This window comes from Erithacus rubecula (genome assembly GCF_903797595.1).
Source record: "Erithacus rubecula genome assembly, contig: scaffold_96_arrow_ctg1, whole genome shotgun sequence".
Classification (NCBI taxonomy): Eukaryota; Metazoa; Chordata; class Aves; order Passeriformes; family Muscicapidae; genus Erithacus; species Erithacus rubecula.
In genome coordinates this window covers 214,724-235,537 of record NW_027635362.1, presented here as the reverse complement: position 1 = coordinate 235,537, position 20,814 = coordinate 214,724, and the positions used below count along the sequence as shown (strand labels likewise).

General features: G+C 39.4%; 1 protein-coding gene across 6 annotated transcripts in view; it reads right to left on the bottom strand.

Annotated features, from left to right (window-relative positions):
* SSBP2 (single stranded DNA binding protein 2) overlaps positions 1-20,814 on the bottom strand; it is a 120,598-nt gene that overhangs the window by 79,366 nt on the left and 20,418 nt on the right. For all 6 annotated transcript variants that reach the window (XM_079333348.1, XM_079333351.1, XM_079333349.1 and 3 more), the window contains exons 2-4: positions 9,373-9,445; positions 5,296-5,357; positions 3,562-3,646 (exon numbers count right to left, since the gene is read on the bottom strand). In XM_079333348.1, coding sequence (XP_079189474.1) covers positions 3,562-3,646; positions 5,296-5,357; positions 9,373-9,445 — 220 coding nt within the window. The remainder of the gene's footprint in view (positions 1-3,561; positions 3,647-5,295; positions 5,358-9,372; positions 9,446-20,814) is intronic.

The following is a 20,814-nucleotide window of genomic DNA, read 5'->3' as shown; positions in this document are numbered from 1 at the left end:
AAAAATCCAGTTTTAATTCCCCCTTTTGGACCCAGTTTTCAGCTTGGAAAGAAGTGGAAAGAGATGCATGTTGGAACTTGCTTCTCTCAGCAGTTCTCAAAATGTGGAAAAATGAGCTCTTAACTAGAGAGGTGAAGAGATCTCCTCAGAACACCGTGAAGAAACACAAACCATTCAACACTGAAGACTGAATTTTGCCTCAGACCATCCATATACATGATTTCTCACAAGACTTCAAAGCATGCTCAAGTTTTCCTCCAGGAAAAAGTAAAGTAACAGGTACTTGGAAAATAATCATGGGGATTTTTTTGCTTCAACTGAAGCTACTTCTACTGAAATGCCTGCAGTATTAGCAGGCTGGGTGAGCAAGCAACAGTTTTCTTTCCTGAGTCACCTGAAACAATCTCCAATTCTACATCATGTATCTCAAAACTTCCAGGCCAGCACCTATCTCCAAAATCCAGCACATGCACATTAAAGACATGCATCTTTTCAAGCCTAAAAATTGATAAAAATATGTTACAAAAATCAGAACTTTGTTCATTCACATATCCAGTAGCAAATCTTAACAGAAAATAAACATGCCATCCATTTTAAATACGAGGGAGCTTTAAATACTTAAACTCATGATGAGCATGGAAAATCTTTGTAAAGCCAGAATAGGGCTTTGCTTTTCTATTCAATGGATTTTCAGTAAGATGAGCAGTGTAGTGCTGCAAGCAACAATGTACTATCTGAGGGGGAGAAATCAAACAGCATTAATCTTACAGTTGCAGTTCAGGTAATGTAAAACTTGTAAGCAAACTCAAAGAAACTCAGTCTTTCTGTGTATTCATTTTATGAGTCAACCTGTGTGTTCCTGCCTGACTCGTAGCTATGTCGAGTGAGGCAGCAATATTTCCAAACCATTAAATCATCTGCAAGTGCTTTCCTCCTCCATCAAGCATCCCTAAGCCTTCCTCTCTCCACAAAAGCAAAGACAAGATTATTTCCTCTCCAAACACAGCCCACTCAGCTACAGCTGCCGTGTCTGCAGCAGCCAGACCACGCGCCCCTTCAGCAGGAAAGGTTTTTCTTAGGTCAAGTGGAACACATGCCTAATAAAAAATTCTGAATTGCTCATATGAATTAATAAACAAGCCTTCTGTGCTGTTTTGTACGTACAATAGCAGTTTTCAGATATGATAGCACAGCTACAAATGCTCTGCTACTTGACCTGCAGTGTGGCAGCAGAGTTTTGATTTACCAGACCCCTCAACCTCAGCAGGAGCCAGAATCCAGCAGCAGCTGCTGATGGTCCCCACTGATGGTGGGATTTTGACCCCTCCACAGTCAATGGCAAGACACTGTGTGGATCAGGATTTCACTTAACATGTTTATCTTCTTCTGCTGTGAGATCTGCTTGCAAAAACTACCATGAGCTCATGAGCTCTTTGACATGAGCTCATAATGCTACCTTAAAATACCAGACACAAAAACCATGATGAAGACTGTCCCAAGCAAAACCTGAGTGATAACAAGGACCATTGTGAGTCTTGTGAGGAATTAAATGAATTTATCACAACTGTGACAAAAGCAATGCAAAGCTTTTCCTGCCACCTCACATTATTGCGAGAATGGGTTTTACGAACACCAGGTAAATGAATTTCTAAAATAAATCAAATTGTTTCCAAAATAAGTGTTTGTCCTGTCTTGATGTGCAAATAGAATCATACCTAGATTTTATCTTTACTTCATCAAACACTACTTTATAAAATAAGTTAAATATTCGATCACACACAGAACTCACATTTTCTCACTTTTCTTGAATTATGACAATACAGATCATAAATGAAGACAGAACTGAGCAATAAGGCCATGTAATATTCCAAGGCCTGTAGAAATTAGAACTGCTAATGGAACATACTTAAGGATGTTTCTAACTACTTTGATTCACCTACTCGGATTCTTTAGTATACCTCTAAATTTAAACTCAATAGTGAACTTAGTGATCAGTTAAACTCTCCTGAACTTAAAGGTTTATGGACTCCTTATATACTCCAAATACTTTTTCACTGAAAATTTCCTCTTGCTGATAATTTTGTTTCACAATTTTGTTTCACAACAATATTTACATTTTTTGGATTTTTGGCTTTTGTTACATACACTTTATTTTGAGAACACAGTGTTCCCCACTGAAGTCAGCTGTTGTGCTTTGAATCTTCCCAGATTTAAATCTCCAATGTCATTCTTCATGGTCTTACACTATCCCTATAAAACAACTGCTCCTTCAGTGGGTAATTAAACCTTCATCTAACAACACAGAACCAAAATTCTAAGTAGATAATACTAATAGCTAAGTGTTCTATTTTTCCAACAACTTTATATTTAAAACAGATTAGGACAAAATGACCACAGCTATTGTACTTGCAGGAGATACTTAAAAAATAATTTGAGGAATGTGCCTTACTAAGTTGGCTGACCTTAACAACTCTGTGGGTACAAAATGTCCTTAAACTTCATTCCTCTCTCTGATAATTACTTCTTTCATTAGTTATGTTTAGTGGTTGACCTAGCCTGGACATGACTGTGCAGCATTGTCTGAGCTCCTTAACCAGTCACCCTCACAATTTAACCACCACTGCAGGGTGTTAAAGACACACTGGTAAAAGATGCTGGACATCTCTGACTGTCATGATGGTGCATTCACAGTCTAAGGTATTGTTTACTGCAAGTAAGGCAAGATCACCATTAGCTCACATGTAGGATGCCAAGCCATTACCAGATTTTGACAACAGAGAATGGAAAATGGTCACTTTGCTGGATCATTTTTGTTGTTTCTGTTCTGTGTTTGAAAGACACTGGGCTGAGGGCAGTCTAATTTCAGTTTTATCTGTAGAAATATTTTTTGGCAGTAACTAGACAGTATTTGTGTGACAGACCTGGAAAAGACTCAAGGAATGAGGTTTAACAGTTGTATTGTGAGAACTACTCTCACTCAAGACTCTCCCTGTTGTGTTTTGAACTAAGTCTCAAAGGCAGCAAAACTGTCATGAAACTTCTGCCCTTTATTCCTCCTGTTGTCTTTACTCTTGTCATCTTATTCCTGCCCGATTTAACTTGTTCTATGATGCTTGAGTGTTCATTAGGACAAAAAATCTTCAGGTTACAGAAACATACAAACCACCCCAGTTTCAGCCAGGGTGGTCCTGACAGAAGCCAGAGATAATTCCATCTACAGTTAACACTGACAGAACACAGATATTTGGGCAGGTCACATCCAGGTTTCCATCTGTCCTATGCCTTTGTGACCAGCATCAGGTGTCCTTGGCATGGGGAACAGAAGGACACTCTTTATTCTGCATTACCTTATGGGACAGCACCTTGATCTCTGAGACAGCTTCCAGGAGTCACCCATATTGTGCTGGCAATTTAAGAATTAGGAACTCCTAAGGTATCCCCAGAAAACTGAGAGTTACCTATGACCAACACCTGTTTTTGAGCCACTGCAGTCAGAAATACTTCTCTGTCACATGTATACATGCAATTAGTGAAGCCTTGGTAAAGACACACAGAACTTACGTAGTCATGAAAGGCTTTTGCTTCACTCGAGTGTTCACATGTTTCTCGTCTTTCTGGAGCTGCACAGTAGAGATCCCAGAACACACTAAAAGGGAAGAGGTTACAGGGGTGGTGAGAGGGTCACTGTGATGCTCATGTGTATTTTATGGCATGCACATGCCCCCCATGGATGTTTCTGTACAGAAACGTCCTTTTTTATCTCTCTGGGAACACTCACCTCTAAGGAAGAATTTAGATTTACAAACCATCTGTGAGAAACAGGTTCTGCCATCTGATCTCTGAGGCAAGCAGTGCTGTACTCCTTTAATACCACTGCATTACAGACCAAGAATCTGGCCTAATATATATGAACACAACGTGTATTACTGTGCATTTAATCTTATCCCTCTGGCTACTGCTCAAATGTCTTCCACAAAGAATGGGAAGGAATGAGTTTGTAATAATATGGAAAGAAACTGGAGAGAAAGCTGGGAATCCTTCCATGGTCAAGGTTCATGGAATAACAGAATGATTTGGATTGGAATGATTTCAGAGCCCATCCAGTCTCCACCACCTTCCACTATCCCATGTTACTCTGAGCCCCATCCAGCCTGCCTTGGACACTTCCAGGGATCCAGGGGTAGCCACAGCTTCTGTTGACAAATGCCCAAGTCCTGTGCTTAAACCAAAGGTCCCTGAGGATCTGGTGCCTGGCCAAGCACAGAAAATGGGTGGGCATGTTCTCAGGTCATAAAGAGTAAAAGCAGGGGTATTACAGCTCATAATCCTGATACTCTTCCTCCACAAACTCTTTCAACTAGAGTTATATACCAAACAGTTCTACCACAAAGTTTCTGGAATGAAACTGTGTATGCTAGAATTACTTAATAATATATTTAATAATAAAATTTGTTGGAGTTTCATAGTGGTTTTTCTTACTGGTTTAGACTTAATCCTCTATAACTTAATCCAGCACCATAACAGGGATTAGTGTACAATCTGAGGACTCTGTTGCACAAAATCAAAATTAAGGATAATGCAGACATTAGAGATAAAATGGACATGTTCTTGCCAGGCTTCCATCACACACCAAAAGCTGTGAAAAAATGGTCAAAGAAGGATACCCTGCTTCCCATGCAGCTGTGCAAATTATTTGGGTTCAAGTGGGACTGTTTCAAAACCTGTGAATTCTTGTGCTCCTGAGAGCTGGGCATATTCTCTGCACTTCTGCATTCCTTCAAACACAGCTTTGTTGGATATATTAAAATAATGAATAAAGACCATGGCTACACAGCAGTGCCTATGAGCACTCTTCTCCCCTGGGGAATTCTACACACACAGCTATGGACTGCAGACTGAGCAACCTCACATCTACAAGTCTCTCTATTTACTGTGTATTCTTTCCAAGTGCAAGTATTTATGATATCTAGAATGGTCCCTTAGCTGCAAAATGTGCTGGAAGGTGGTGAAGAAGGAAAGCCAGGCCATCTTCTTTCTTATCAATGCAGTATGCCCTAATTTTTTTTTTTTTTTCTGTATCCAATACCCAGTACCTTTTTTCTGTTATTTCTTTTTCTGTATCAAATTTTCCTGTATCTAATTTTCTGTTATTTTATTCCTTAACAAGAGAGTGCTTCTTAATCCTGATCCTCTCATACTTTTTACAGCATTCACCTGAATTTCTTGCCTCCAGCAGCTGGAACTGGCCATCAACATATCCTATAAAAATCAGAGAAGAAGAAAACTGGTACTTACCACCACCAGGAATGCAAGAATCCTGGGGGCTCCCCCAGTGTGATGTTTTTTTCCCATCTTATCTAAAACAAAATGATAAAAACAAGAGGTATATTGTGATTATACTGTGATTCTTGTGATCATTATGACTAAAAAGTATTACATAATTCAGAGAGAAAAAGGATGAGGAAGAGATTTCATCGTTATGAGATGCTTTATGATCATCAATTTGGATGCCCTATTTACTTACATTTTTACATTTATTGATATAGCTGATACTTAAAATTAGTTCCACGTATGCTAGGCAAGCATAGTTTAGAATTTTATTCTCTGGGTGTTTTTTTTAAATTCTGAATATATTGTGTACTATTATAAGATCAAAAATGCATGATTAAAATGTGATGATAAAGTACCCTTAAAACCTGAAGTCTTTTCCCATGTGCACAGGACTGATGCTGTGGATTCAGCAGGTGGCACTCTTCCCCCCGCAGCCAGGGCCAGCAGTGTTTTATAATCCTCAAGGAGTGCTTCAGTCTCAGGTAATGTGGCAAAAGCAGGGCAGAACCATTGCCATAACCCAGCTCCCACCACCCAGGGAAAATGTACAGCTGTTCTGGCCAGTTTTCCTGCACTGGCACGCTCTGCTCAACATCTGCACTGCCTGGGACTTCCTTCCCACCAAGGTAAATGGGTTTGCTTTATGTTGTTTCAAAAGGAAATGCAGTTTCCCTACTCTCAATCATGAATTCAAACTTTTCTTGTTGATCAGGGAACCCATCAGTCAACACCCATCACAGCAACTGCATCTGCCTCTCTACAAAACTTCCCAAATGTTGTATCTAAACTATAATCACACAACCACCTTTTCAATGCCATTCAGCAGCTTGTCCTTAACTCCAAAATTACATTGTTTGGGCTATAATAAAGCCCACACAACACTGTCCAGAAGAATATCTCATGTTAGAACTTGGTGGATCTAAGGCATTGAATGCACTGCAAACTCTTCAGTTACAATGACACACAGCATCATTTCCTGTCCAACTCTGTTAAAAAAGGAGTTGTTAAAAGCACAAACCATATTATTCTTTAGAGAAAGAAGCAATAGCAGACAAGAAGAGGTTTATTTTAATTACATGCTTAAACAGCCTTTATATGAAAGGAATTTAAAGAGATATATCAATTTACATATATGTAAAACTACATAAAAAGCTTAATATTAAAAGTAGATATAATGTTCATGCAGCCAGGGGCCTTCCTAAAGCTGGCATTTTTCAGAGATTTTATATTCTCAACTCACACTTGATTTCCAATTTTTAGGAAATATAAACACATACAAGTTTTGTCAATAGCAGAATATGTAGCTCATACACCTAAAAATGTTGTTTGGACTTACATGAAAGTCCATATAGAAAATCTTAGACACAAAGAAACCTAATGCAACTTTGATATATTATATGAACACAACTATGAAAAAATAATTTTGCACTTTTAAATTGTTTATAAAAGATAAACTTGAGCCACTATTACTTGAGTTGGTAAAGCTGACAGAATGAAAACCAACATCCCTCACACAGTAGTTAATACACAAAAAAACCCATACTTTACAAAGTTCCTGCTTAAGTGTTGGCAGAAAACAGTGATGAACATTTGAAAGCCAAAGCCACTACAAAGATATCACACACTCTTCAAATACACTTCTCTGAGACACAGCTGCTCCTCATGTGCCCTGGGAATGTCTTGGAAAGACTTGTATTAATAATCAGGAACACACAGTACTTCTAAAAAGGTTCAAAGTGACATAATGAAGAGATGCATTGTACTACCAGAAAAAGGAGTTCCTGAAGCAGAAATATCACTCACTTAGGAGTAAAAATTATGTCTGTGAAGAATATCCACATTTATGTCTAAGCAGAGATTTATTTCTTCAAACAGGGCCTGGTGAAGAAAGTACCCAGTTCAGGTCTTCTGTGGGTCCTGGGAGATATGTCATCTTGAGAAACTGATTGGGAGAAGGAGACTGAAGGGAACGTGGAAATGTGGCATTCTTTTCAAGGGTTTTTGTTTTGTTTTTTCAAAATATCCATACTTGTGTCTAAGACAGCAGATGTAGTCCGTCTGATCAATGAGACTTACCAAGGATTATTATTTATAGAGGAAAAAACTCTTCCTTGTCAAGTGTCCTGATTAAGCTCGTAGCCAGGGAATGATTAAACTGGGAAATGCCCACCAACCTGGTCCAGCCAGGCTAGTAGAATTATCCAAGGCTGGAATCTGACTTCCAGGATAGAAAATACGTGGGATAAGGATCAACTCCTCCAGGGAAGCATACAAAAGTCAAACTAGACACAAAGCATGACAAAAACACGGGGATTCTCTGGACAACCATCCCCAAGTTATAGAGTATCACAGTGGATTCATGGATATCCAGCTCCTATTTTCCTTTAATTTGGTCCCATTCCTCTGAGCCACAGTCCCTGGCAGATCTGTGAGAGAGGGCTCTTAACCTCTGGACACCACTGGCTGCCCTACAGCTCACAAAATCTATGTGTGCTCTTCTTTTAAGCCCCAACATTCAGCTTTAGAATTACTCTGAACTGCTCAACTTTAAAATGAAACACACCCAAACTGAGAGAGCATCCAGCCTGGCAGTCACAGAACCATTCACAAGAACTGTCAGCACATTTATCCTCCTGCATTGCTAATTAGTGAGGGAAATAAACTCACAGCTCATATCTCATACCTGTGCACTACTAATTGTCCCTAAACCATGCTGACCATCTCTTGATGAGTACAAATCTTAATTTTGAAAACTTATATTCTTATGTTTCATTGTTTAGACCTGAGAGGGGCTCTGTAACTCAGAACTGAATTAGTTTTAGACGCTGAGTCTGAAGACACTGTATTTAATGTTTTCAGGAAATCCAGATGTCATACCACCTATGCTTCTGCCAACTGTTCATTTTGCAAATACATTGTGAAAACAAAGTGAGCAAAGTTTACCTTGTGCTATGTATTATTTACAAATGACAGCTGTTTTGGAAAAGCCAAGATGATACTATGCATTATTTTATTTCTTATTTTTCCAATGCTTTACCACAGAGCTAAAACAATTGTCAAAAACATGCTTTACTGCAAACATAAACTGATCCTACTATAATTCCACCCTTTTTCCTTATCTATCCTTTGTCAGTTTTGTATAAACATCACAAACAACTCTCTGAATTTTCATTTTCTCCTCTTCCATCTCCAAAATGTCATCACCAGTATAATAATTGTATTAGCTTTTGGACGAAGATCAGTTAAAGCAGCAAATTTTCCTAGGACAATTCCCAATTTTTGCTCACTATTCCTATTATTAGAACTACGCTATCATTATTATTATTATTAATTACTGCTATTGTTGTTTTTCTCTTATACATTCTTGTCAAAGATTAAAAACAATAATAAACCCAGAAGACTTCAATGTGTTCAACATACATTTGTATTCTAGGGAAAAAGTAAAATGCTGAGGAGACAGAATTTACTTCAACCTTCAAAGCATGCATGAAAAGTCTTTGAAAAGATTCTTTAAAAAAACACCAAAACTACTGTGTAAAGGTAAAAAATCCATTAGCAGTTGAAAGTGTTTAAAAAAGCAGTACCTAAGTGGTTGTGGCCATCATTGATTCAACAGATGAAAAGAAGTGAAGTGGTTAAAAGCATGGTGAAAGCACAGAGAGATCAGCAGTGCTTCAGAAAAGGAGAACTGATAGTGTATGACAGTGGGATGTAAAATACATTTAGAAGAGCCCATCATTCACAATTGGAGATATCAACAGTAAGTTAAAAGGTCATCAAAACTGAGTACCATTGAAGTGTTCTCCAACATGCCCACTTATTAGAGAAAATAGATTAATCTTCCCCAGTGAATGGGGATAACAAACCACACAAAATCATGTAAAATGACATGGCAAACTGGGTTCCAGAGGATAAGGAACAGTGGGTTGAGGCAAACTGATAAAAAAAAAAAAAAAGCAGAGGTTCTCACTACTTTTATTCTAGACTAAATCATATTAAGTTCATTTGCAGACCCCCAGAAGTCATGTAAAAAAAACTCACCTCTGATAAAAATGTCTGGGCTGATTTCTGCGCTCCTACATGGAGCAGATATTCATATACATATAGTGCTAATCTGAAAAATAAACAGAAAGGACAATATTTAGTGTTGTGCATTTATTGTTTCCTCTTCTACACAAATAAAGGGTTATCACAAATTTGAGGTATGCCCCACTGCCTTCCACAAACCACAATGCACTGAATGTGCCAGATCTATTACCTCTACCAGAATTTTTCAACTAGACATGTAGGTCAATCTGACCAGAGGTGTTTAAAGAGCCATTAATTAAAACATTATTAAGCCCCCAAATTACTTAATGTCAACATTTTTAATATTTGGACAAGTGCCCAGTGAGCTAACAAGTGACCCAGTGCTGCTCTGAGCAAGTGTGCTTACTGTAAATACAATATATTCATACACCATCACTGATTGCTTTTCCAGGTCAACTTTTTTAGTGTGTGGAATGTGTCAAGCTGTTAGCACTCTTGAAAAATAGTCCTGTGGTTTTTCCAAAGAACATGGAAACTTCAGGCTACAGCAGGAGAAGCGACGATGCCTCGACACACAGCACGGCCAAACAACACAGCTCTGCAGCGAAGGGAACGGATCCTGAGATTCATCCAGACTTGGGATCCATGGCAGCAGAGCTACAAACGACTGCCACAGCTCCAGCTGACTTCCCAGAGCCTCCAGGCTTTCCAGGAGGAGAAGGAGGAGGAAGAGAGAGGAGGAGAAGGAGGAGAAGGAGAAGAAGGAGAAGGAGAAGAAGGAGAAGGAGAAGGAGAAGGAGAAGGAGAAGGAGAAGGAGAAGGAGAAGGAGAAGGAGAAGGAGAAGGAGAAGGAGAAGGAGAAGGAGAAGGAGAAGGAGAAGGAGAAGGAGAAGGAGAAGGAGAAGGAGAAGGAGAAGGAGAAGGAGAAGGAGAAGGAGAAGGAGAAGGAGGAGGAGAAGATCTTTTGTATTAGCTACCTGCGCTGTTTCTAAGAAGTAAAGTGTATTTGAATGCACCTAGTGATACACAGCTATTCTTATTTGAAACATTCTTATTACTAACTTTCAAAAACTTGTAGATAACTACAAAAAGAAGAGAGGGAGAGGATGTGTCTTCCTGTTCAAAACCCTATGCTGTGTTCTGTGTGATCGCTGTCACCATGGCTCTGATGGAGCACTAATTATTGCAGAGACTTATCACGTGTGAAGTTTTAAAATCTCAGAGATGCCTTCCCCCAAAAAAATTTTCACTAGTTGTTTGTACATGCAATACATATACATCTTACTTTACTCTCTGTCCAACTTTAAAGCAAAGCAAAACCAAAGATGTACCATTTTCCTCAAATTAAACAGATATAATTCAAACACGTGACTAGTTTTAATTTGAACTCTCCAAGTACTGTAGGGAGAGAGGATCTTTTAAGAGTTGACTTAATTCTTCTCAGCTCAACTATCATGCAAATTTTAAGCAATAAATGTTGTAGGCTAAATCTAAGACAGATGTAAAGGACAGAGCATAAATGCTTTTCTGCCATAGCCAATACATCCTGAATACCCAGCAATGTTTTAAAGCACCTCATTTGTCTTATGAGAGTCCCTTTTTTGTTCTTATCCAAACACAAGGCTGCAGCCCAGATAAAAGGGTTTGTGTGATCACATCCTTCCTGCCCCGTGAAGGAAAGCAAAGCAGCACAAACCCTGGGTTTGCTGTGGGGGATTGCAGCATCCCCTCGGGTCTGCCCTCGACTGAAAGCTTGGGCACACAGGGCATCTTGATGCCCACACTGACAGCACAAGACTTTACTGCCCAGAGAAGTTTGTGCCTCCTCTCAAGATTCTGGGGTACCTGCAGAGTGCTTCAGCACAGCCCAACACCCCTGCCTGTCCCCACTGTCCCTTCTCCAAAAACACAAGACATTTCAACACTGCAACAAAAAGACAACCCTAAAACTTTTGACCTAAGCACACAGGGTATGCTAATTAAGCATGCTGCTAACGGTTAACATCTCCAGCTCTGTGAAAATGCTGTTACCTCCTGGGCTAAACAAACCCGCAAGGAAATGGTGTTTAATGAGAGTGTGCAGGGTAAAGGTGGCAGATTTCAGTAAAAGAATAGCCAGGCTTTAGGCTCCCAGGTTGATGCACTGTGGTAAGCTCCATGCTGCCAGGACAGCTGGGAGCATCCCACCAACAGATGTGGGACAGGAGCACGGCACAGAATAACCCCACCGGGGTCACTGGGTCTGTGCAGCTGCCCCAGCCCTTGCTATTGTGCTGTCAGGAAGTCTTTACACAACATAACAATATTATGGCTTCATTCGGAAATAAAGGCATTCGCTGCAGAGATCAAAAGAGAGGTACTAATGTTTCACTGTGTCACAGCCCAAGGATCAATGGGAAACTGATGCCCCACAAGGTGCAACACTGTGTAACAAGGAGGAACACCAAATAAACAAACTGTAATGACAGGCGAGGAAGAGAATAAGACAAAAACCAGACTACAGTTCAAGTGTGTAAAATGAACAAATTAATAAACTGTTTCACATCCTGGCACAAGACTAAGAAAGTATTAGTGAGGTGGTCTTCGACACCGAAAGACTTGAGTTTGAAGTGACATTTTAAAAAGACAGTTTTTACTCATTAAACTGGTGTGAGAAACAGTGCAGAAGCAGCAAGCAGACATATGTTGAATTTTCACATTTGCATACTTGTTGACATCCCATGAGTAATGTGAGGAAAAAATATTTCCAATCAATTTATGACAATGCTGCAGTAATTTCTGTTAAAGACATGACACAGGCCAGAGCTCCCCCCTCTCTGCCAAGACAATTAGAGCACACATTCATCTGTACCCTGATGATACATTTACTCCATTAACAAACAAAAAAGGTTACTGTCTGACTCATGTTGCTAACCTGGTGCACTTTGCCTGAAGTTCCTGCTCTAATTGGACAAGGCAATTGGACAAGACAATTCCTACATCCCACAAGCTGCTACTGAATTCCACAGAAAATAACCCTTTAAGTGGCTCAAGCCACGCATTTATCAGAACATTACCAGGAAATAAACAGTAATCCCTCTAACTGTGCCGTGGAAATGACATTCCTACATTGTAAAGATGGGGAGATGCAATTAGCTTAATGAGAACTTACAACTCAAGCCTTGCAGCAGTATTTCCACTGACGAAAACATGGTGAACTCACCCAACTCAAATCCAAAAGACTAAGACTGAATATCACACAAGTGCTCCCACCACTTCCTCCATCACCAAGAGCCTTTATGCTGCTAACATCTGATGTTGGATGTAAAAAAATAAAGTATCTATAACGGGAATGTTCCAGATCTGAGCATCACCAAGATGCATTTATAGCATTTTTAGATAGTTAAGACATAATTTTTTGAAAACTCTTCCTGTATGGAGAGTTTAGCATATGGCACACCATCCATTTAACTTTTGATGGGTTCAAAACAGTAATTAAAGAACTAGAAAATCAATATCTATACATAATTGCAAGTCTGAGTGAAGCAGCTGAACAAGAATGAAAAGCAACTTCACAGAAGAGATCTTAAATGTTACTCTCCATGTTTCAGAAGACCTCATGCATTCCCAAATTACTACTCTGAACTATACAGAGAAGTTGCTTTTCTGTTGTTTTCAAAAATGTTTATAGACTTCAGTTCAAATACATATTTCATTTCAAATCCTAGGAATCTCACTCATCTCACATCCAAATTACAAATCCCATTCCCTAAAACAAAAGCAAGTAGCACTGAATCTTATCACATGTTTTAAGCAGAGTTTTTATGAACAAATTTTCTTGAATCCATCAATTCAGTACTTTGAAACCTGCTCCAAAGCTCCTGGAGACAAGCTGGTTTTACCAAGTTTTTTACCAACAAACAATCCTTCTAAGGATGTTTATTTAATATGCCAAACCACGTTTTCTGGCCTATGTGGTCATATTGAAAGTAATTTTTTCCCCTTCTCTCCCTGTGTTTTTAACATATTTATATGGCAATATAATTTTTCCTATGTATTTATTTTTAATATATTCATATATATATGTGTATGTATATATATATGTATGTGTGTGTGTGTGTATGTATGTGTATATATATATATACACACACACATATATATAAATGTATATATAATCTTTTCCTACTCATCTCACCTGAGATTCAGATGATTCAGTCTGTTGTCAACCACCCACCAGGAGAGGACTGGACAAGAGACCAGATAAGCCACAGTACCGGATCAAATTCAAGCACTGCCTGAGAAAACCATGAAACCTTTTCCCTGTGCTCCATGATGGGCCTGGAGGCTGCAGGGATTTATTTCCCTGCCCCCCCTAGCACAAGCAGCAACCCCAGGGTCACCTGCACATCCCACCACTGACATTTTGGGCTGTTCAGCCTGAGCCCTTGCCAGGAGGCTCCACTCAGGCCACTCTAGTGCTGCCTGTCCCAGCTGAAGGCTGATTTGTGAACCATCAGCAGTCTGAGTGGTGCTCTTAGGGACACCCAGGTATTGGGTAGAACCCAAGCACTGGTCAGGAAACAGTCCTGGGGGAGATCCTTGATGTTTGCCTGGCACTGAAATGTCCTCAGACACTTTGCAAATACAGCCAGTGGAAGAGTGACACTCTGCACATAGCAGGAAACACTTTCTTTGCATTTATCCAAGCACACAAGGCTTGCACCATGGGCTGTGAGGAATGGGGGCCTTACAGGAGACTGGTGGTACTTCCCAAATAAGCAGATCCTTTTCCTTGTTCACCTTAGTTTCACAGATAAGGAAAGCTCTGGGCAGGCAGATCCACCTCTGGTCTCTTTTCCACTTGACTCCTTGCAAGAAATCCCAAAAATTCACCTCCTGACGTGTGGCCACCCTCCTCTTGGTTACTGTTCTGACAGCAACATAAACAACAGAAGGGTTTTTCAGTTCACTCACATACTTGCAGCTCACTCTTTGCCTGTGTGTGTATGTGCATTCTCTAATTTCACACTCTTTTGCTACTTAAACTCCTGCAGACTTCAAGCACTGGCACAGCCATTTCCAGCCACGTGCTAAGTTGAGCACCAGTGTGTGACTAAACACTGAATAGGTATCTGGTGTGCACTGATCTTTCGGGAAAGATCAGAGATGTGTGCTGTGCTGGTGTCTGCAGTCTCTCCCACATGCACTTAATTGCTTGGGTTTACTTATTTTTATCTGCTAAGAATGCCTTGGTTTGTGCTGTCACACTGCAGCGTTCCCCACATTGTTTTTATCTGACTCTGGCTGAATTTCATAGTCGCTTCATGTCTCAGGTCTCAGCTCATAGAAATTGCTACAGATCCAAACAACTGCAGAATCAAAACACTCCTCTGAAGTCTCCATGGGGGACAACTGAATGGGACAATTTCCATCGATTTTCAAATACTTAATCAAAAGGCAAATTTTCTTGATGACCTCCAGAATTTCAAATAAGTTTTATGCCTAAGTTTGGCACATATATTCCTCAAGGTTTCCAGCAGTTTCACAGGCTTCCTAGTCCATGGTTAGGGAAAAAGTAACAGATTTTATGAAAATACATGGATTTTTAAAGGTAGTCTCTAAGTAGTTTCTTGGACTTAACCCACACAAACTGCACAACTTACCATAAAGTATTCCAAATGGCAGCTAAAAAACAGTTCCCTAATAAAATACATTTTAAAGTGCAAGCTGAGAGTTTTATAAAAATACTTGAGGTTCCAGCTCTTCCTGATAGTAAAGGTGGTTACCTTGGTTTTCCCTAGTACTTTCAATGGGATAGTAATGAGTTTTTACATGGTTTTTTGTCCCTTGTATATAATTTGCTGTATATAATGAGTTTCATGTCATGCCCTGGCAGTAAGCAAAGGCAGCAGCACAGAGCTAGCATGGAATCACCATCAGAGAGAAAGGCAGAAGCACAGTCCTGACCAAAATACAAACTTCAAAGCTTTAAAATCACAGAATTACTGATTGGTATATGAAAGCTCAAAATATTCCAGCTGTTCCCGAAGCAGCTGCCTGCTCTGAGTAGAAAAAAAAAACTGTCTACAGCATCCCCTGGAGAAGGCTGAGGGGGAGAGAGAGCAGGAATGCACTGAGCAGCTCCCCAAGGACAAGTTGGATCAGCACTGACTGGACATGCAGTGCCCACCAACCCCAGCAAACAAGCAGCACCCAACTTGATTTTCATTCACAAAAAGAAATCAGGGTTTCTGAGTATCTGACTCCTACAAGGACACATGGTTTTGCTGGTAGTTTCCCCAGTTCTTGTCAGAGAGTGAAAATTTAATATTCTGTCCAAAGAATCCCAGGATATTTAGGGTTGGACTGCTGGTTTCCCTTGTATGTGTTATCAATAATGTTGGGTAGAAGAGTTTATTGCTCTTTTGCAGCAGATCCTGGTTAAACCCAGATGCAGATGTTAAATACAGACTGTGCCATTCCCCCCTCTCACTGCGTGCTCCAGTTATGTGTGCAAACTCTGTAAAGGCCAAACTGCACTTAGAGCTTGGTAGGATGTCCTGAAGAGACAGAAACTATGTTCACCTCATGAATTTTACGGGAATCATATGGGATGGTGACACACAAGATGAAATTCCACAAGTCTCTACCTAAAAGGTAAGGGGGGAAAGTAATTTGTAAGAGTTATTATGACGCAGTAAAATTTTCTTCTGGATTGAATAAGTTCTGAAAGGATCAGAATGAAGCTGTCAGACCTCAGAAGTCAAAGAAATTCAGGGAACTGGTGAAGAGAGTCTCTTTAGAAAAACCTCTTTAGAGATAACCTGGAAAAAAGAAGTGCAGACAAGTCTCAGGGCTTTAGGCTACATTAAAAAAAATAGATGGCAAATATCAAGGGAAGATAAATAGCAAATAAGAGGTTACTGTGGCTGCATCCAAAAATTCATCAGTGATCCAAGAAAAGACTGCAACAACAGTGAAGAAAGCAAAGTCATGCAACAATATTAACAAACCCAAGTATTTGAGTCAGTAGATGACAAATGAGCCCCTGTCTGAACCATTAAGCTCCTCCCCAAAACAGGGAGCAGGGATGCTGTTCCTGGGAACAAACCACCCCCGTGGCTTTGAGACTCCTGCTGGGTGGCAAGTTCTGCACTGGGGCCTGAGGTGGAGGAACTCAAGGCATTTCCCTACAAAGGAAAAACAAAACAGCAGCCAGCCCAGACAGCAGAAGGTGGAGAGCACACCTGTGGAGGTTCTCAGCACACCTGAACTGGAGGTGCAACACCTGAAGCACAGATTTCTCCTCAAATCACTGCAGTTTTTACCCACAGGACAGCTGCACACAGCCTGCTCTGGCCAGACCACACCTGCCTGCAGAGCCCCCACACACCTGGCTCAGGTCTCACCTGCAGAGCCCCCACACATCCAGCCACCCTTCCCCAAGGATTTACACCCTGGTTGACAGAGGGAGCTGGAGGGAATCTCTGGCTGCTCTCCCAGACTGGACCATGCCCAGAAGGATCAGCCAAAACCCCCAATTACTCCAAGTTTCCACTCAGCAACATCTCCAACCTGAGCTACACCTCACACATGATCACTTACCTGAGCCTCCAGTCCTCTCAGACTGCCCAAAGGATGGTCTAATACCCAAAGATCTGTATTTTATAACATTACAGATAATTTGTTTAGACTGTGAACTGGAAGTTAACAGAAACACCTTCCTTTCAAAATGCAGGTCATAAAAAACCACAGTGGTTTTCCATATCCTCCCACAATTTTATTTTTTTTTATAGTAAGAACACTTTCCAAACAAAGAATCCCAGCACCAGGAGCAAGCTATTTAAAAATCAGGCTCACAAAGAGTTTATCCACACATAAAAAACACCAAAACTTTAAAAAACCTCGGCAATAATAAAATCTTGGAGTACTGAATTTCTACTACCAAATGTTTGACTATCAGTCTAGAAAACCTAGAAAATTTCTAGCTCTCCAAATTGCTGCCACTGGCTAGTGTTTGAAAGGAAGAAACCAGATACAAAACAAAAAGGATAGGAAGTATTTGATTCTGAACTGACAGCTGATGTTTGGTAGAACTGACACAGAGTGTTGTATTTGCTTGTACATGACACAGGGAAAACAGGCAAAGTATTTGTCACAAAATCTCTGTCTGTGCACTTATTGCTCAAACAAAATTTAAAGGCCTTATGCACCCAAAGGATTCCAGTTCTACCATGAGCAGAACCCAATTCACACTGGTATATAAACGCATTTCTGTACAGGACATATTCAGTTTAAAAAACAGGATGGCCTTACATTTGCTTTACAGGGGAAAATAGAAAATTCTCTCTTTTTTTAAGTAAGTGTTACTAGAATGCTCTAATCCACACTGGATTCAGTTATTAAGTTAACTTCATGGATAACTTCACAGGCAGGCAGAGCAGGAAATACAGGATATAAGTCAATGTCATGTTGTCAAGATGCAATTTCTGCAGCAGGTTAACAGGCAAATGGGAGACTTCAACTGGGCATGGACAGGTTTTAGGATGCCAGGAGTTGGCACTGAAAAGTAAAAATAAACATATAAATAAATACACAAAGTTTAAAAAAGTGGGGGGAGGAATAAAAATGAGAGAAAAAGAAACGGGAAAAAAATAAGGTAAAATAAATCCAGATGGGCTCTTCACAGACTGACAATTTATTGTTCCAGAAGTTTATGTCTGAGTGAGCTGCAGCCCTATTAATGTAACTGATCGAGCCAATACCTGACCACAGCCATTGCACAATTCTAAGAATCAAGATCCCTGGCACTCCAGGCATAGCAAAGAAGTACTTAAAACTCTCAGCTTGTGATCAAAAGGAAAAAGATAGTGAAGATGTCTTTATGGAGTCAAAGGTTTACAGATTAAAAATACTGGTGAGCTCTATGCAAGAATTTCAGGCAGTTTTGCTAAGGAGAGTTTCAGAAAATATTTTCCAATATATCATGAGTGATAAACCATTTCATGTTCATATCTTCTATAATAAAAGAAAAAAAATCTTCACAACTAATTAAAAAATGTTTTATTAAATATAAACACAAGTTTGCTTATTGCTCATGTGCAAACTCTTGAGTACAGTTTTTCATTTCTGCTCAGTGACATTTTAAAGAATTCTGATCAATCTGCTTGAGAACACAGAAAAATTCATTAAAAAAAACTTAAATTCCATGTGTTTTTCACTTCTCATAAAAATGAATAGAATATTAAGATTCAGCAAATATTTGTATTTAGGATGCTGTTTACACACTACCTGAAATTGACTTGAGGTATTTATGTGGTATTAAAGAGATTCTGATCTTGAGCCACGAAAGTGCATACACAGAATACCAGATTCATGGAAAGGCTTTGGGTTGGAAGAGATCTTAAAACTCCTCCTGTCCCCTCACTGCCATGGGCAGGGACACATTCCACTGTCCCAGGCTGCTCCAAGCTGTCCAACCTGGCCTTGGACACTGCCAAACACACTGCAATAATTACACTGCCATTCCATGCTTCATTTAGCGTCTTTATCCTCCTTTCTTCCTTTTCCCTGTTTCTTAGCAGTGAAAGAGAAACTAATCTTGAATTACTCTGGAAACTCTCGAAAGCAGATTTTGGTGTAAGAAGTCAGCACATGGGAATTACAAATAGCAGAGAACAGGGATTATGCTGATCCTTATCTTCGACAAGACTCTTACCTGCAGAAGGAAGGGGAAAGAGACTTTCTTTTAAGGGCTGCTTTTTCTGCAGCCTGCCAGCATTTTCTCTGCTGTGGTGTGAATTGTTGGTACTGCCAGGGGTGGGAGAGGGGAGGGAGACATTCCAAGGCTCCAAAGATTCTCCACGATTCCAGCACCAATTGATGAGCAAAAGCCTATTAAGATCCTTTTACTCTTTCCACCAATCATGTATTTTTATCAGTGTACACAAATTAATCAAATTATACCTCCGTTTCACCTTTTATACACAGAAAGGCAGAAGATATAATTTTTCAGGAACAACCACTTCAGTTTTAAAATACATAACATTCAAATCATTATGAAACTGTGTTTATGCCACATAAAGCTTTTATTAAGAAAAATTATTAATCAAACTGTAATAGTTTTTCAAAAAGAAGTGTTGGTGCAGGATTCTCAACAACTGCAAAAACTCTGAGTGAAGAAAAAGGTATTAAACTTGCAATGAATAGCATTAAAGTGAAAAGGAAACCAACACTTGTGATTTACTAAGGAATTCTCCTGTTTCTGCATTAACTGTTCATTTGACATTGAACAGATTAAAAAACCACAGAAATTTCAGTTCTCAGCGAATTGGTGGATATCCTTCACTCCTGTCTCTACTGGAGACAGATTGAAACAAAGAAAATCAGACTATACCTGAAATGAACAAAACCAACCAGCTGTCATCAAAGACAGAAGGACAAGGAAAGGCACACCACAAAGACCCATGACTAAAAAAGAGCCTCACAATACATCTATCATATTAATTCAGTATAGTGTATAATGGATCTGCAAAAGTTTCCCTCTTCAAAAGAAAAGGTAAAACTAGAAACAAATCTCACAAGAAACTGTGCATATATATAGAAATCTGCATTAAATGCAACATTTTTATTTGCATCAGCAGATGGCTGCATTAACACCAAAAATAAAGAAAATGTAACTGCCTGTTTAAACACAGAAATTGTTTTTCATTAGGAATACCATTTCTTATTCTCAATGTGATTTAAACTGAGACTTGAATCTGAATCTTCTACTAAAGTTAAAATACTCTGCTTTATCTTCCAAATTACTGATGCTTGACTTGGTCCTGTGTCTATTTAGAAAACACACATTAGTTTTCTAAAATATCCTTTTATTAGTATATTACAAGAAGACAGCTTGTCAGCACAGCACCAGGCATTCACAGCTCTGGATTTCAATTTCACCTCAGAAAGCCATTCCCTCCTCAGCAGGGAGTTTTACTAGAAGGCTGGAGTCAAGTCCTGGAATTATATTTAGTACTAACTATAAAGTATTTATAAATCTGCATTGAGTAAATCAAATGTTTAATATATATTTTAACAAAGGGTCATTTGTTATGGATTTTAGGGCAGCAGTTAGACAAAACACTGTCTTTAACACCTTCTACTGTGTGCTTATTGCCATACATAATAGACACTCTTCATGCCTGTAACCTGTTTAATAACAGACATTAATTATTTATTAGCCTTCTATAAACAATTTATAAATGTACTCTTACTATAAAGCATGACTGGACTGGCCTTTAATCCCACAACGAAGGCGTCTGCAGAACTTTAACTGCTGCATTAAGAAGCAAACCCCACTTATAAAGAACTTAACAGCAATACACATTTTGGGATATAAAAATATAGCCAAACAGCACAGCCCATCATTTATCTCAGAATTCAGTATTATGCAGGGGATTTCCCAGAAATTTATGCAAAATTGTTACGATG